At 43.9% G+C, this 13,052-nt stretch overlaps 1 protein-coding gene across 6 annotated transcripts in view; it reads left to right on the top strand.

Moving 5' to 3' along the window:
• Nucleotides 1-13,052, top strand: part of NRK (Nik related kinase) — a 91,613-nt gene that overhangs the window by 44,451 nt on the left and 34,110 nt on the right. For 2 of the 6 annotated variants that reach the window (XR_015806761.1, XM_014887017.2), the window contains exons 9-15: nucleotides 103-181; nucleotides 861-1,036; nucleotides 2,731-2,803; nucleotides 3,204-3,399; nucleotides 4,713-4,877; nucleotides 5,604-5,765; nucleotides 9,109-9,261. Coding sequence is in view for 5 of the 6 variants with exons in the window: in XM_014887017.2 (XP_014742503.2) it covers nucleotides 103-181; nucleotides 861-1,036; nucleotides 2,731-2,803; nucleotides 3,204-3,399; nucleotides 4,713-4,877; nucleotides 5,604-5,765; nucleotides 9,109-9,261 (1,004 nt within the window). In the remaining variant the exon portion in view is untranslated. The remainder of the gene's footprint in view (nucleotides 1-102; nucleotides 182-860; nucleotides 1,037-2,730; nucleotides 2,804-3,203; nucleotides 3,400-4,712; nucleotides 4,878-5,603; nucleotides 5,766-9,108; nucleotides 9,262-13,052) is intronic. The other 4 variants (XM_014887040.2, XM_014887029.2, XM_088173182.1 and 1 more) reach the window with 4 other exon arrangements.

Genomic DNA, 13,052 nt, shown 5'->3' with positions numbered 1-13,052 from the left:
GCTCCTAGTGGGGTTCTGGGACAGATACTGTGATGTTGGAAGTGGGAAGTGAGGTCACAGGGGGTATATGCATCCTTCCATAATTTGTGGCTTCCTTTGCAGCCTTGTGTGACATGCATCCCATGAGAGCACTCTTCCTCATCCCAAGGAACCCGCCCCCAAAGCTGAAATCCAGAAAATGGTAAAGAGATGTGTAAAAAAACCTGCATTTTTGCTTCAGTGGGCTTAGGAGGGCTTTTAGCTCTCTTGTCCAGAGACAATGATTTTGTTAAATCATGTAGTTGTCTAGGAGGTGATTTCTAAGAGCTGGATTGAGCCAGAGGGAAGATATAGTTTACCTTTGGGAAGCAAGACCTTTCTTTTGAACTCTGCCTAAACTGTGGAAGTTGTTCCATTTTGGTGTCTGTGGCCGAAATTCCAGGATAAGCAAAGAAGGCTCAGATGTGCTGATGGGGTCAGGGCTTCATCAGAAGATTGCTTGGATATTGTGGAGCTAATGGCAGTCACCTGCCCCACGGAGAATTACTTTTTGTTTTAAATTAAGTGTATAAAGAAAATCTTCACCTTATCAAAAGGTCGAGGGCATTTTTGAAAGGTTTGTGTTGGCCAGATTGTGGTTTTGTTGATCAGGATGTAAATTCAAGGTAACAACTCCTCTGAGAGGGTCATGAGGTGGAGTTCACCTTCAGCACTGTGCTGGTCTCAGGAGTCTCACTGGTAGCAGAACTCAAATTGTGTCTCTCAGTTCCAGTGTAGAAGGAAACCTTGCAAATTTAGAGCTTTCCACCACTCAGGGGTAGTTCTTGGTCCACAAGTTGAAAAGGATTATTGGTCTTTCTCCACTGTTTTGTCTTTTTTAGGTCAAAGAAGTTCCTGAATTTTGTTGAAAGCTGCCTTGTGAAGCATTATTTGCATCGTCCATCCACGGAGACCCTGCTGAAGCATTCCTTCATCCGGGACATGCAGAACGAGCGGCAAGTGCGCATCATGCTGAAGGATCACCTGGACAGGACAAGGAAGAAAAAAGGAGAAAAGGGTAACATGGCAAAACCTAAATAAAGGGTACTTCAGAGAGCATGTCCTCTTCAGATTTTGGCAGCAGAGCACAAGGCAGATGCAGCTGAAACACTAGAACCAGGAAAATTGAGGAAGCGTTGTCCTTGATAGTGGGGCCGTTTTGAAGATTTCTTTGTCAAAGCTTGGGTCCTTAATGGTGTTTTAGTGCTAAAGTCATTGGAACCCTGAGTTACTGAGAGGAGCCCTGCTAGCAGGGAGCAAGGACTCCAAGTCTAGGTCTCTGCTTTCTTGAGCAGCGTTTCCTGATCTCTCAGTTCATATTTCTGTCCTAGATCAAATTGATTTACCTGTTGGATCTCCGTATAATTTTGTCTTGTGAGTTCCTTGGGGGCAGCAGGACTCTTTAAGTGTTTTGCAATGGAGTGCACAAAAGAGATCTGGAGCAGCTCCAGTGAAATACAGATGTCATAATGAATCACATCCTTCATAGTGTGTATGAGGAAAAAGAGAGTTTATGTTTGTTCCAAATGCCAGCCTTATCCTTCAGCACAAAAGCTGGAAGAAGCAGTGCAGGAATGGGGGTGATACTTGTGAAAATGACTGTGCATGTTGACCAATGACCCTGCCCTCTCTCCCCTTTTCACCTTCAGTGTGTTTTATACTGCCAGAAACACTGTGAGGATCAGGGACTGTGAGAGCAAACTTGGAAAGCACCATGGTGTTGCAAGGTGTCTTAAAAATGCTCTGATTTGACAAAAGGACTATTTGCACCTAAAATGAAATTGTGTTGCAAAGTAGATTTACTGACTCCAGTAGCAGTTGCAAATTCTGTTGCCTCTTTCAACTATGAATCTCAAAGCACACTGAAATGGAAAGATAGTGAGTTAGAATTTCTCATAAATGCCCTTGAGATGGGTGGAGGAGTGCAAAGATAACAGTCACTTCTTCATAAATAGTTATATTTTGACCTGAAAATGCTATTTTTAATCAAAACTCTCTTGAAAAGGAGAATGGTGTGGAATTGCCAGACTACATACTTCAAAATAGTAACTTAAAAAAAAATGAAGTCCCAATTTAGCATATGATACCACCAACAATGCAGGTTAGAACCAGTTTGAAATTATCCTGTAAAAACTGCCTCCATGTCAGTCTTGAAGAGAACTTTAAAACTATGAGTCAGTTTTTGAAACTTTTTGCTAAAACTAATATTAGATTTTGTTTTCTTTTTCGCTTACTTAATTATTCCCTTTGATACAAAAGGATTTAGTACACCTGTTTTTAGTGGTGGCCTCAGCAGAGCCATGACACAGGTACAGAGCAGCAGAGCAGGGCAGTGCAGGCTTTTATATCCTAGCTAAATGTCTTTTTGAAGAACCCCTCTGCTGGTGGTGCTGTGGGTGTTGGGTTTCTCTGTGGGTTTAGCCTAATTTGTTTCAGATTATGGAAGTAGGTTAGTTTTGCAAAACCAATACAGTCAGTCACGGGAAAAGGTGGGTGTGTGTAAAGGGGCTGCCCTGAATCATTATCTGAACTAGATTTTGAATTATGTACATGGATATTTTGTCTCCCCTCAGCCTCCCAGTACAACATGTGACTTTTAATTTCCAATTCCTCCTTAAGGCTAAGTTGAGGCTGAATGCTCAAAAACAAAGTTCAAGATCATGTCTTAAATAACAGCATCCTCATCTGGTGTTTGCTTTTTCTCTTCTTCAGAAGAAACGGACTATGATTACAGTGGAAGTGAGGAGGAAGATGATGAGCTGAATGAAGATGAAGGAGAACCAAGGTTAATTTTATTACTGAAATAGAAAATTTGACTGCCCAAGCTATTCTCATTGAAGGCAGCTCTCCTCAGCCAGAACGGCTTTCTTAACTTGCTCTGAATCCCTAATCTCCTGGGTCCCCTTTGGTAGCTTTAACTGTTTTGTAGCTGTCAAACATAACTGCTGAGTATAAAATGTCTGTAATAAGCTGCTGCTTTAGTTTCCTTGCAGTAAGGGGGAAACTCAAATGAAGGACCCAGTAATCAGCTTCAGGCTGGTTTGTAGCACACCAAGTGTGGCTGTAGAGTCAGCTGCTGGAGATGTATCACAATTTGCTAACAGAGCAACAAACATTCCCAAAGCACCTCTTATTGTCTCTTTAACGCTATGTTTTGTCATGTAGAAACCTCCTCTTTGTTTCAGCTCCATAGTTAATCTCCCGGGGGAGTCAACTCTCCGCCGTGAATTTCTGAGGCTGCAGCAGGAGAACAAAAACCGTTCTGACCCTCACCGGCAGCAGCAGCAGCTGAAGGACCAGGAGAAGTACAAGAAGCAGCTGCTGGCAGAGCGGCAGAAGCGCATCGAGCAGCAGAAGGAGCAGAGGAGGAGGCTGGAGGATGTAGGGGGCTGGCTTGTGTTGTTATTCCGTGTCTCATCACAAATTAAAAATGCACCTGTAAGGAGTAGGCTTTGCAAGGCAAGAGGGCTGTGTTAAATTGTCAGCTCAACCTGGATCGTAGTCTTGCACCTTGGGAGAGCTGTGTCACTTTTGAACACAATGGTTTTAGATGGACTCTGTCCTTTTCCTGCTGGTAACCTGCCCTGAACTCAGTGAGCAGAAGAGGAAGGGCATTTTGCTTGAGTAGGTTTGGTGATGGTTGCCTTGGCAGATGGGGTAAGAGATCCCCATTTCTTCCTCATATGCATTTCCCAGTCTGTTGGTCTGGTCCAGAGTCTTGGCCCTGCCTTTGTTTAAGATATTAAAAGACAGCTGGTTGCTTTTTCAGCTGCCTGACACACTGTTGTCTTAGAGGCAGAGCTAAATCATAAAATTACAGAACCATTAAGGTTGGAAAAGACCTCTAGGATCCAGTCCAGCCATTAACACAGCACTGACATGTCCACCACTATATTTTGGTCCTTAGTGCCACATCCACATACTTTTATTAACACTTGCAGGAGAGGTGGTTCCATCGCTTCCCTGGGCAGTCTGTTCCAATGCTTGACCAGCCTTTCAGTAAACAAATTTTTCCTAATATCCAATCTAAACCTCCTATGGCACAATTTGTTTGTTACCTGGGAGAAGAGCCTGACCCCCACCTGCCACAACCACCTTTCAGGGAGTTGTGCAGAGCAATAAGGTCCCCCCTGAGCCTCCTTTTCTCCAGCTGAACACCCTCAGCTCCTTCAGCTTCCCCCCATCAAATCTGTGCTCCAGACTCCTCCACGGCTCTGTTGCCCCTCTCTGGACACACCCCAGCAGTGACACAACACAAAGACCACCACCACATCTCTTGTCTTGAGTATCTGACAAAACTCGATCATTGTGTGAGCACTTCAGAGCTTACATTTGTGAAGCACAGTGCTGCTCTAGCAAAATGGGAACTCTCTGGAAAGGAAAAAACCCCTTCCTTCTTGAAATGTTGGGAAGACATTTGTCATTAGATTAGTTGCCAGCTGTCAGGGAGATCTCTCAGAAGTGATAGATCTGCCCTGGGCTGCCAAAAGGGCAGAGGTTTCACTTCAGGTTTGGCAGTCACGGTGGTGGCAGCTTGTCCCTGCCCACTTCTGCTCTGTGGTGTGTCAGGTGTCTCCCCTTCAGTGACTGCAGAGCAGGAAATGGGCCTTGTGATTTATGAGCATTGGCATCGGTAATTGGTGGGTACTAAAGTAAAGTAAAATAAACAATGTTATTCCCTGGCTTTCTTCCAGCACCAGAGGCGAGAGCAGGAGCTACGAAGGCAGCAGGAGTGTGAGCAGAGGTGGCCAGAGGCGAAGGTCAGTCAGAGGAAAGAGGAAAGGGGTAAAGAAGATAAAAGGGCTGTGGAAGATGAATACTTCATAGTAGATGGACAGAGGAAATTAGAAAAGAAGCAGGTATGAAGAGGGTGTTTGCTGTTTGCAAGCTCCCTGTTCTGTATCTGATGTCTTTCTCAGTTCCCTGAGGGTGTTCCCATCCTCTGAGTCATGGACCAAGGAGGGACTTCACGAATGCATTTACTGCCTCTTGTTCTCAGATTCAGCCTTCCTTTTAGTTAACTTAGATGTTACTGAGTCACTCTCCTTGTCTACAGCAGGGACATTGCCTCTCCCACTTTTGTCCCTGCTTCTTCTCTGTGCTGAAATGTTCTGATTAAAATTCCTTTACCCTGAAAGCTTCCGGCATCAGCTAAAACTGAGGTTAAATCTCCGGTCCCCATTTTGCATTCATGTTTTAACCAGGACCATTTCTTTTTCACAAAAACAATGGAACATAGGTCAATTTTAATGTTGAACTGTCATTATCAAGTCTGTCACCTTGGCCACAATATTTTTCTAATGTTTTAGCTGCAAATTGATTTGTAATCAAACAGAAGCATACAGTCTTTGATTAAAGACCTCTGGTTTTAGGAAAAGTAAAAAGAACAAATATGATTTTCTGACCTGCTGTCTAAAAAGCCAAACAATGTTTGGTGCCAATTTATTCTTCCTGTTGCTCGGGGTTCTGACTCTTCTGTCAGCCCTGCTGGAATTGTGGTCGCTTTGTTCTTTGAAAAGTCACTATTTCCAGCAGGCAGCTTGATTGTCCCGTTGTCTCTGAGGTTCATCACTATCTGCTTTCAGAAGATGGAAGATGTGCAGCACAACAGGAAGATGCACCGAACTCTCCCCAAAGATCAGACACAGCTGCTGTCTCTCCAGCATGACCACAAGCAGAAGAAGAAGGAGCCTTCCAAGAGTTCAAATGCAGGACTGCATCCTCCATCAAGCAGCACAAGCAAAGAGGTACTGGCTTGGCCAGGGCAGCATTTTGGTGCTTTGTTGTTTATGATTCTGTAGGAATGCTGAAGCAGAGAGCAGACTGATCTTTAAACCTACATCTGGGGCTTGACCTGCCTTACTACACACTTATGCTACAGTTTTCAGTTTCCATTAAAATTCAGAGGATAAGGAAAGGAAGAATTGTTCTGTCACTTCTGCTTGAGCTGAGAGAAGGGTTTCATGGGTGAGTGGAGAAACGAGGCTCTTCTGGTTAAGTAGGTGTCATTGCCTTGTCTTTCAAAGAGGCCTGAAATAAAGTAATACCACCTGAGGTTTAATAGAGGTCTTTGCCTGATATTAGGGTTCACAGAATTGACCCAGGCACAGATCTCTGTGCCCCAGCAAGCATGCTGTGACAGCTTCTCTTGGTTTTTATGTCCCAGGATAAGGTTTGATGGATCAGCCATAGTCAGCCTGTACTGTAGTCAGTTTTCCTTCTTTGCTAACTCTGACAGAATTTCTACCCACCAACTCATTCTGATTACTGTCACCATATCATGAAAAGCTCTGGGTCCATTTCCATACATTATCTCCTCAGTCCTACCATGCTTTTTTATATAATCCCAGCTGGTTAACCCAGTTCCACAGCTGGTGTGTGATTTGTTGTGTCACTAAAGTCTGGGTCAAAAATCGCAGCAGCTCACAGGTGCCTCCTCAGTAGAAGAGTGGTTGTGATGTTCTCTGCAGTCATGGCAAAGTATCTTCCCAAAATGCCCAGACAGAGGCTTGAGGAGACTCATACACGTGTAAATAGGAGAAATGCAGTGCAGCTTCTTAACACCTTGCTGCTGTCTTTAAGCAGGTACCATCTTTGTCATCTTGTGTATGTGTGCTGCAACTATTCCCTGGGCTGAAATGTCCTGCATTGATAAATAGTTAAATGTAAATGCTAGGATTGGTGAAATGATGAATTTCAGAAACTGAATAGGGTCTGCAAACATCCAGACAGCAACGTGAAGTCAGGAAAACAAAAGATACTAAGCTCCTTGTTAGAGGAGCAGTTTGTGAAAACGAGAGTAATTCTATTTGAAATACAACCTAACTGTGAAAACCACAAATGCCCTGGCTCTAAAGGCTTTATTGTACTGACTGATTAAACAAATCGTTACTGAAATTTGAATGAACTGCTCTTGAAATCAGTATTTGTTTGATGATGGAGTGTTGGGTCTTATTCCAGCTGAAGAGCAAATTGAGTGTGGATAGAGAAGTAAGCTGCTTTTTCTAAATACGACATCAAAGTCAACAGAAAAGCTTTGCCTTTGCTAGCCCGTTAATGGGTGAAAATGCAACTCAGATGATTAATTTATTTTCTACTTTATTGTCGTTAGAAGACAAAAAAACCATTAAAATACTGTCTTAGATACTCATCTCTGGTTTTGGCATGTGTTTTGTAAATGACTCCTTGATAGGAAAATGAAGTACATTACAGAATTTAGTATGCAGCCACTGCTAACTTTTAATTTAGTGGTGTAATACAGTGTAATTAGTTGCAGATTAGTTGCTTTTTAGGTTCACAGCATGAGGCTTTTGTCATTATGGCTACAATAATATATTCTAGTTTTAAGGATATTATACAATATTATTTACTTAATCTCAGAACTTCTTGGAAGTCACAAGTCCTTCCTACTAAATTGATAATTGGTGGTACAGGGCTGCATTTTGTGGTTGAGACTTTTTTGTCAGCAGTCGTAACTATTTGTAACAATCTAAAAATGCTTTAAAGTTGTAACTGTTTTTAACATGGGGAAGTCAGTGATTTTACTCCTGTTGGTACTGATCTTTTCCAGTTCATTAGCAGAGAGATGTGAGTTCCTCTGTTGAGAGGGACCTGCATGGGGACAGTGGTGGCCTACTCAAGAGTGACTTTGTTTGTACTGTTTAGGGGTCCCATTTCTAGGACCAATTCTCAATACACAGAAGCTCTTGAGAATTATTGTTTCATTGAGACATTAAAAACAAACAAAAAATCCTAAAGCCCTCCAAAGCCTCAAGTTTAATATTTGAGGTTACAGAACTCTCTCTTGGGAATCCCTTGTCTTTGCCATTGTGCTTATCCTGCCCCCAGCAGGTCGGGACAATTTTCCCGTGCACAGCTGTGCCCAGATGTGAGCTCACTCTGTGTGTGTCTGGTCCCACCAGCACCAGAGTGAAGGAGCTGGGGCTTGGGCTGACAAGCTCAGGCTGACACTGCACTGGCTCAGTGCCTGGATGGGGATCAGCATCAGTTCTGGAAACCCAAAGTGTCACCTGCATGAGTTTGCATCTGGATCATAAAACCTTTCATGCCATCTTCCATTGGGCACAGAACTGGGGGGTGAATTATCGTATCTGGCTTTTACATTTTTTTCTTTGTTATTGGTGAAATTTGCCTTTCATTATTACAAGTTTCAGGTCATGAAATGTGCCCTGAAGAGCATGTTCACTGGGGCTAGACCTTCGTGGTGCTTGGCTGTGGTTGCTTTTTTTAGTAAGGGGTTTTTTAAAAGTTTTCGTCTTCTTTTTTTCAACAGTGGGGATCTGTGAGACTAAGTGGAATCATTTTCCATGCCCTCAGCAGTTTCTAGGCTGTGCTAAGAATATGCTTACCTTTCTGATACAGGCACAAACATCCAGATATAGTGAGAGATACCATTAAGAATGCCCACCTCCACACAGATAACAGGGTATTTTTATGGCATTAATCTGTAGTTTACTGTGTAGAGCTGTTTCCAGGCTGCTGAATCAGAGGATATGCTAAAAATTTACACCAGAGAATGGGAATTAGTCATGTTGAACGGAATTAAGAAGAGTAGTGGGGTCAAAAACCACAGGATAAAGACTTCTGTAATGAGCAATGCCCTCAGGAAATGTATTCCTTCTAGATCATGTTCCTCAGTCTTTCTCACAGTACAAGTAACATACCAAAAGACAGTGTTAGAAGTGTTTTAAGGTAGAAAGCAGCATGCAGTAATGTCAATGCTGTGGAAGGGGGTAATTAATGCACAGCAAAACAGGCTGCATGTTGTCAAAGATAAGTTAGTATAGACAGATGATTCCTCCCAGCTAAAATCCCAGCCTGCAGCCAAAGGAGTGGCCTGGAATACAGCAGATGAAAACTCAGGCCCTTCTCCTTGCTGCAGGTTGCAAACTTGATGGAAAAGGAAGGGTTGCAAATGGAGAGGAAACAGTGGTTTGTACAGAGCCAGGGCCGTCCTCCTTGGTGGGAAAGTCCATCCGAGGTGGTGTGCTCTGTGCTGCTGTGAGACAACATCCAGCCCACAGACCTGGGGCTCTCTGTGCAATGTGCTGCTGCTTTTGTCCTTCCCAGGCCGAGGACCGAGTCCAGAAGAGTGACAGCATCCAGCCCTCCCTGCAGTGGCCGCCAGCGCTGGGACACGAGGCCACCCCGCAGGCCAGGATGGGATCCGGGAGCAGCTCCAGCCCCTGCACCCCTGCACCACAGAGAGCCCTGCTAGTGCAGGTACTGCTGCCCAGCTGGGGTGGTTCCAGGCAGGACCAAATCAGAAACAGAATCCAACCATTAGAGACAGAATTCCCTTCTGGCACAAATGGCTGGGGCCTGTGCAGACCAGCTCCGAGGTTCTGTGGTGCCACCTCTGCTGCTGAGTTCTATGTGGAATTACACTTAAGCACTGCAGATCAGGGTTAGATAAGAGTTATTTTTTATGCCTGATGCCTGATTGTAGATTCCATGAAACTTCTCTCAGATGTTTTACAGAAAATCTGAGTGACAGTGCTGTTGCTGTCCCTGGATGATGTATTATTTATATGGTGCCATAAAAGTATATGGCACTTCACAAAACAAGTCCAAACACAAAATTTTTATGAGTGAAACTATGTAAACAATCAAGATTTTTATTGATCTTATGAAATAATCTGTAAGTATGTGGAGATACAATAAGAAGCAATTCAGAATCAAATTTTACCTGTGGATAGAGCCTAGAAAGTCTGAGTCTTTTAAAATTTCAGTATTAGAGGTGGAAATGGGATCTAAACAGTACCTATGTGGTGAAAACAGTCTGATGAAACTCTGCATTGGAATCCTTCTCTCAAAACATTTTAACTCCTGATATTTTTACCAGTTCTGGAAGAGGTGATTCATGGTTCTCACAATGTGCCCAAAAATCGGGCCCCCTTTCAACATCGTACAGTGTATGAAGAAAGTAGCTTGGACTACAGGGTTTTTTTTCTCCAGTCTCTTGTGAAAGGACTGTAATCATAGATAAACAAAAGAAAAACAAAACAGCAAGTAAAAATGGAATAAACTACTGTAAGTGTGAGCACAGCTCATTTAGCCTGGGTATCTCCACTTGTTCTGAAGGTGTGCAGTGGCCAGAGTAATCTTATTGCTGGTACATTTTGCATAGTATTTCATTTTTGCATTCATTCATCCCCTCAGAGAGGACATACAGTCAGAGTTTTATTCTTGGCAGCTCTCAGTTTTCACTGGATGGATGGATGGACAGTTTTTGTATGCATCTCTCCAATTGCTTCTGTGTGATTTAGCTAGTGCTAGTCACAGGAGGGTGACATTCAGATCAGGCTTAGGCCTGTGTGCTGCTGTGGCATCTTGTGATCTCATTCTGTGCTGGGTCATGGAGTCAAAGGGGAAGGTCAGACTACAGAGGAGGATGGGTTTTTGGTTGCAGTTCAGCTGCTTTCAGAGCATGTCATGCTGTCTCACCAAAGCAGCAGTGTGGGCCTGTATGCTTCTTTGAGCATACCTGCAATTATGGGTTATTGCTATGAGATCAGGTTGTATTATCCTAAATGTTTCTTAAATTTATTGTTGATTTTGCTCGGCATGAGCTTCAGGTGAACATCCTGCATGCAAGGTTACAGAGTCAAAGGTTGGTTTGGGTCACAAGGAACCTCTAAGAGTCACTTAGTCCAACCTCCCTGCTATGAACAGGGACATTTTCAACTAGATGAGGTTTAGAGCCCCATCCAGCCTGATCTTGAATGTTTCTAGAGATGGGGCATCTGCAGCCTCTCTGGGCAACCTTCTCCAGTGTTGCACCACCCTCATCTTAAGAATTTCTCTCCTTACTTTCCTAAAATTCAGGGTTCTGACTTTACCCTTTGCCTGAGCCATATCCCTCAGGACTGTGATCTCCACCAGTGTGTGATCACTGCAGCCCCAGCTGCCTCCAACCTTGAATTCACTGATTAGCTCCCTTGTGTTGGTGGCCCTCAGGACCAGTATTGCATCCCCCCGGCAGGGCTGCCTATCTGAAAAAGTTATGCTCTGTGCATTCCAGGACTCTGCTGTGTTGCCTACAGCTCACCGTGCTGCTTTCCTGGCAGATACCAGAGTAGCTGAAATTCCTCAGCAGGACATGGGGAAGCAGCTCTCCCCTCTCCTGCTTTGGTTTGTGCCCTGGAGTGAGTCTCAGAGTCTGAGAGTCTGGGAGGTGGATAATACCTGGCTCTTAGTGTCTCTGAGTCAAAGCCTCCCTGTGCCTTTCCTCTTCAGGTTGCTTTGCTGTTTGGTGATGATGGAAAAATCACCAGAGACAGATGTTGTGAGCAGAAAGGCCTCATTTCACCTGATAGCTTTTACCTGGAAAAATATTTATGTGTGTCTTCTCACATCCTTTTTTTTCCAGGGCCTGTTTGTTGTTTCAAGTCACGAGTATTGTAAGTGGGCTGAGTTGATGGCCTGGCTTGCAGCATCAAATCACTGGAGAGCTATTGCAAGGTCTACAAGAAGGACATTTGTATCTTAGCCTTGGGCAGAGGCTGGCAGCTTCCCTGAGGCAAATATTTCAGCCCTGTAATAGCAGTGGGAGCATCCATGGTTTATGGCAGGGCATTTGGGATTCTGCAGGAGTACAGTGGCTGTACAGAGGATAGTCTTGCCATGCTTAGGTGCCACTCCTGGGATGAGAGGCTGCTTCACCTGGGACAAGTGATCATTCCTCTGCACCCTGTCAGTGCTTTCCCGTTTCTTAGCACCTCTCTGAGCTGCTGGGGGGAGTGGTGAGGAATGAAGCAGTATTTACCAACTTTTTCACATTTCTTGATGGAAACTACTCTACAAAAAATTTATGCTGTTTAGAGTGGTGGTGTTACTTAAGGATAATAGCAGCAAGTGATGCACAGTGGTTGCCATGTGATTTCAGTCCCTGCTGGGAGGTGCCCTGGTACCCCCTCACAAGGCAGAGCTCCAGCTGGCAGTGCATGTGGACAGGGAGAAGCCAATCTGTGCTGCTGCCTGCTGTGTTCACATGGAGACCACATGAACTTCAATGGGTAATTTATCAATCCCCTGAAGGGTTATTTTTCCCTTTGCTGGTTGGGAGCAGCTGTTGATGCTAATGGCAGCATGTTTGGACATACTGCCTGCATTAACTGGATGAGGTGTTTAGGCAATACAAGTGATGGGTCAGGTAGTCACCTGGAGATTAAAAGACACGACAATATACTTGTGAAGTTCAGTATGTGGGTGCCTAGTTGATGTAAATTAAAAGTGAACTGTGGAGTTAAAATGCAAGCTGAATTCATCACAGATGCTGCACTGAAGAACTTCCAGGTTTGTCAGAGAAGGATCATCTGCCAGGACTGCTCTGCTCGGACAAAAATGACTTCTTATTTTCAAGTCATATTCCGTGAGATGTTGTGGCACATCGTGGATGCCCAAATCTCTCTCAGAATTATTTCACTGAAAAACTTAACACAGCTCCTGAGGTGAAAGGAGCATGATTTCTCTATCTGTCTGCTGAGGGAAATGTGAGATACTAGAGTGTACCAATTCCACCTGCTTTGTACCAGGTTTGTGTTTGCTGCAGTACAGTAGCAGGTCTGGCTCTCTGGTTGTCGTGGTGTGGGATGAGCTGTTCTGGACTGCTTGCAGAATTTCACAGAGGCTTCTTGAACGAAGTTACTGAGTCTGATCTTCTGCCCAGCATCTCCTGCTGCCTTGTCCTGCTGCAGCATCTCCTCCTCCACTTTTTTTAGTGTAAAAATTTAGCTCACATCTGAAATTAACTCCATTTTTAATTAACTCGTGTGATTTTCCTATAGGATTTGCTAGGTAGATCTTCTCTATTGTGTGAGGTGATGTGACTGAATCAGAACAAGAAGACTAACAATATTACAAGAATTAGCTGTGTGTAAAGCCATGGACTGCCCTGGTATCCCAGAGTACATCTGCTCAGAAGTTCAAGAATTCCTTTTCCTTATGCTGTTTCCTAACAACACAACACTTACATTTAATCTATCTCCTCTATGTAGATTCAGTTCAAATTA

This window comes from Sturnus vulgaris, chromosome 14, assembly GCF_052056855.1.
Source record: "Sturnus vulgaris isolate bStuVul1 chromosome 14, bStuVul1.hap1, whole genome shotgun sequence".
NCBI classification, from domain to species: Eukaryota; Metazoa; Chordata; class Aves; order Passeriformes; family Sturnidae; genus Sturnus; species Sturnus vulgaris.
The sequence above is the reverse complement of the archived record's forward strand: the minus strand, read 5'-3'. Positions and strand labels throughout refer to the sequence as shown.